Source organism: Pongo pygmaeus, chromosome 1 (assembly GCF_028885625.2).
Source record: "Pongo pygmaeus isolate AG05252 chromosome 1, NHGRI_mPonPyg2-v2.0_pri, whole genome shotgun sequence".
In the NCBI taxonomy this organism is placed as follows: domain Eukaryota; kingdom Metazoa; phylum Chordata; class Mammalia; order Primates; family Hominidae; genus Pongo; species Pongo pygmaeus.
Genome location: NC_072373.2, coordinates 122175690 through 122179163, shown reverse-complemented (window position 1 = coordinate 122179163; position 3474 = coordinate 122175690). Strand labels below are relative to the sequence as shown.

General features: G+C 35.4%; 1 protein-coding gene across 1 annotated transcript; it reads left to right on the top strand.

The window, feature by feature from the left end:
• The first annotated feature begins 935 nt into the window (after positions 1-935).
• Positions 936-1364, top strand: LOC129044387 (cytochrome c oxidase subunit NDUFA4-like). The gene has a single exon (XM_054502318.2). It carries the CDS (start codon positions 1005-1007, stop codon positions 1248-1250), a length of 246 nt encoding a protein of 81 aa, XP_054358293.1. The 5' UTR covers positions 936-1004; the 3' UTR covers positions 1251-1364.
• Positions 1365-3474: the final 2110 nt, after the last annotated feature.

The following is a 3474-nucleotide window of genomic DNA, read 5'->3' as shown; positions in this document are numbered from 1 at the left end:
TATACAAAAATTAACTCAAGATGGATTAAGAACTTAAATGTAAAACTCAAGACTATAAAAACCTTAGAAGAAAATGTATGCGATACCATTCAAGACATAGGCATGGGCAAAGATTTCATAACAAAATCACCAAAAGCAATTGCGACAAAAGCAAACATTGACAAATGGAATCTAATTAAACTAAAGAGGTTCTGCACAGCAAAAGAAACTATCATCAGAGTGAACAGGAATCCTACAGAGTAGAAGAAAATTTTTGCAATCTGTCCATCTGGCAAAGGCCTAATTCCAGCATCTACAAGGAACTTAAATAAATTTACAAGAAAAAAAAAACCAAAAACCCCATTAAAAAGTAGGCAAAGGACAGGAACAGACACTTCTCAAAAGAAGACATTCATGTGCCAACAAACATATTAAGAAAAAGCTCAACATCATTGATCATTAGAGAAACAGTCTTAATTTTTGGTGAAAATGAAAAACAATATTTAGTTTATTTCAATCTATGTAAAATGTGAATTTCATCTTTCAGTTTTTAAAAGAGCAATGTCTATTTCTTCCTAAAACCTGTTGTTCTAGTATTCCTATTCTGATAAATTATAAAATATCTTTCTCTTCTGCCTTTTTTCTGCAGAGACCTGTCTCTTCCCCACATCTCACCTCTGCCCTTTCAACCTCTGACATGTGTTTGTTACTCAGAGCACCAAATGGTGGTCAACAAGTTAACTGGAAAACATCAGACAAGGAGAAAAAAATCCTTACTGCTTCTTGACTTATGTTGGCCTGAAAGCACAGTGATTTATATCACATCAGAGGGACAAGTTCTTGGTATGCTGGCCTATGTATGGGCAGATGACCTCTTCCCCAGTAAATGTATTGGATTAATAGAAATGTTAAATTCTTTAAGTGCATATATGTTTAAAATTCTATGAAAGGCAGACACGTTTTAGCTCAGGGCCTGGTGGCTAGGTTGGTTCTCTCCTTTCCAATCGGAGACCTCTGCCGCAAACATGCTCTGCCAGATCCTCGGTCAGGCCAAGAAGCATCCGAGCTTGATCCCCCTCTTTGTATTTATTGGAACTGGAGCTTCTGGAGCAACACTGTATCTCTTGTGTCTGGCATTGTTCAATCCAGATGTTTGTTGGGACAGAAATAACCCAGAGCCCTGGAACAAACTGGGTCCTAATGATCAATACAAGTTCTACACAGTGAACGTGGATTACAGCAAGCTGAAGAAGGAATGTCCAGATTTCTAAATGAAATGTTTCACTATAACGCTGCTTTAGAATGAAGGTCTTCCAGAAGCCACATCCGCACAATTTTCCACTTAACCAGGAAATATTTCTCCTCTAAATGCATGAAATCATGTTGGAAATTACACTGATTAAATCAATAAATAACTGAAACTTGAACAAATAAATAAAATAAAATAAAACAAAATAAAATTCTATGAAACAAAATAGCACAACATTTATACCCCCAAAACATCCTGCTAAAACTATTTCTTGCCCTATGAACAACATGACATGAGCACAGATCGTGAAAAATACTGACATTTTAGAATAAATTATTAATGGAACTGGAGTTGATAAGAGGCAGATAGTTAAATACCGAGGAAAAAACTTGAATCAATCACTTTTATGCTCTTTCTGAATTTCTCATTTGCTTTTAAAAATAATTGTTTAGTTCTATAGAAACTATAGACTTATAGTGAAAGAAGACATACTCAGCTACGGCCCTTGAACCTTCAGTGGACAGCACTATTGTCACCTTTAGCCAGTGAATTAAGAGCTCTGTTAGAGAGAAAAACGGTATATTTTCAATTCAGATTGACACTGTTCAAGATGCAGGTATAACTGACATCTCTTTAATAATACTGTATTCAAATACATCACAGGATCTGAGAAAGTGTCTGACGCTTGGAGTAAGCATGAAGTCAAACACTGGGAAAAAACACGTTTCAGTCTGTCACAGATGTTCTCAGCAAAAGTGTGTAGGATGTTATAGCTGATGGGAAATTTAACATGTAGAGACTGTTTAATGAGTTAAGTCCTGTTCTTTAAAAAAAAAAAAAAAAAAAAAAAAAAAAAGCTTCCAGCCAGGTTTCTGAGTGGTATGACTCTTTGTTTTTAATTTGCCAATAGGAGGTAAGATATAAAGTCAGTCCTCATTCAGCTATTATATTATATTCCAGCAGGTCATCTTTAAGAAAGTCATGCGGGAGAGGAAGGATTTTTCGAAATGATTTTTAAACTCTCTTTGGGGGAAATGATGCAATGTCCTAAAGATATGGATTTGACCAAAATTGTTTGGGAAAAAGAAAATCTGATCGTGTGATTGCATGAGACCATTCTATTAGGTTGGTGCAAAAGTAATTGCAGTTTTTGCCATTACATTTAATGGCAAAACACTAAAATAGAGATCAGCATTCAAGTGATCAGCCAAGGACAAAGATTGCACTAAAAATCTGAGAACATGGGAATATGACTCCTACTTGCCAAAGAAAATTTCAAACCACTGAATTGGAAACATTAGCCCTAAAATGATTGGATTAGATCTCACCTCCAACCCTTTTACCCTAGCTCCATTATTTTTCAGATAAGGAGACCAAAGGCCTAAGAGTAAAAGTGATTTCTCTGGTCATATTTTTTACTTATTCATTAACTCAATAAGCATTTAATGAACAACTCTGATGAAACCAGTGCAATGCTAAATGGTAGGCAGGGGTGGATCTCTATTTACAGATCCAGAATCTTTTACAATTTTAAGATAAAAATGCATAAATAGGTCAAAAGGTGAACACTTTTGTAGAATAATGGAAAACACAAAAAATGTTAAAGCCAATAATCATCACAAGCATCATAAAATCCAGAAAAATAGCATAATATTTATATGAAGTAACTGCCTGTCACACACACTTCTATACCGACATACCTAATATTACTGTGCTTTGCTATATTGTGCTTCACAGATACTGTGTATTTTTACAAATTGAAGGTTTGTGGCAACCCTGAGTCAAGCAAGTCTATTTCCAACAGCATGTGCTCACTTCATGTCTCTGTGTCACATTTTGGTAATTCTTGCAATATTTATTTCAAACTTTTTCATCATTATTACGTCTGTTGTGGTGATCTGTGGTCAGTGATCTTTGATGCCTCTATTGCAATTGTTTTGGAGCACTATGAAGTATGACCAAATAAGATGGCAAATCAATCCATAAATGTTGTGTGCATTCCAACTGCTCCACTGACTAGTCATTCCCTGTCTCTCTTTCTCCTCAAGCCTCCCTATTCCCTGAAACATGACAACATTAAAATTAGACCAATTAATACCTTACAATGGCCTCTAAGTGTTCAAGTGAAAGGAAGAGCCACATGTCTCTCACTTTCTATAAAAAGCTAGAAATGATTAAGCTTAGCAAGGAAAGCATGTCAAAAGCTAAGTCAAAAGCTAGCCCTCTTGCATGAAACAGTTAGCCAA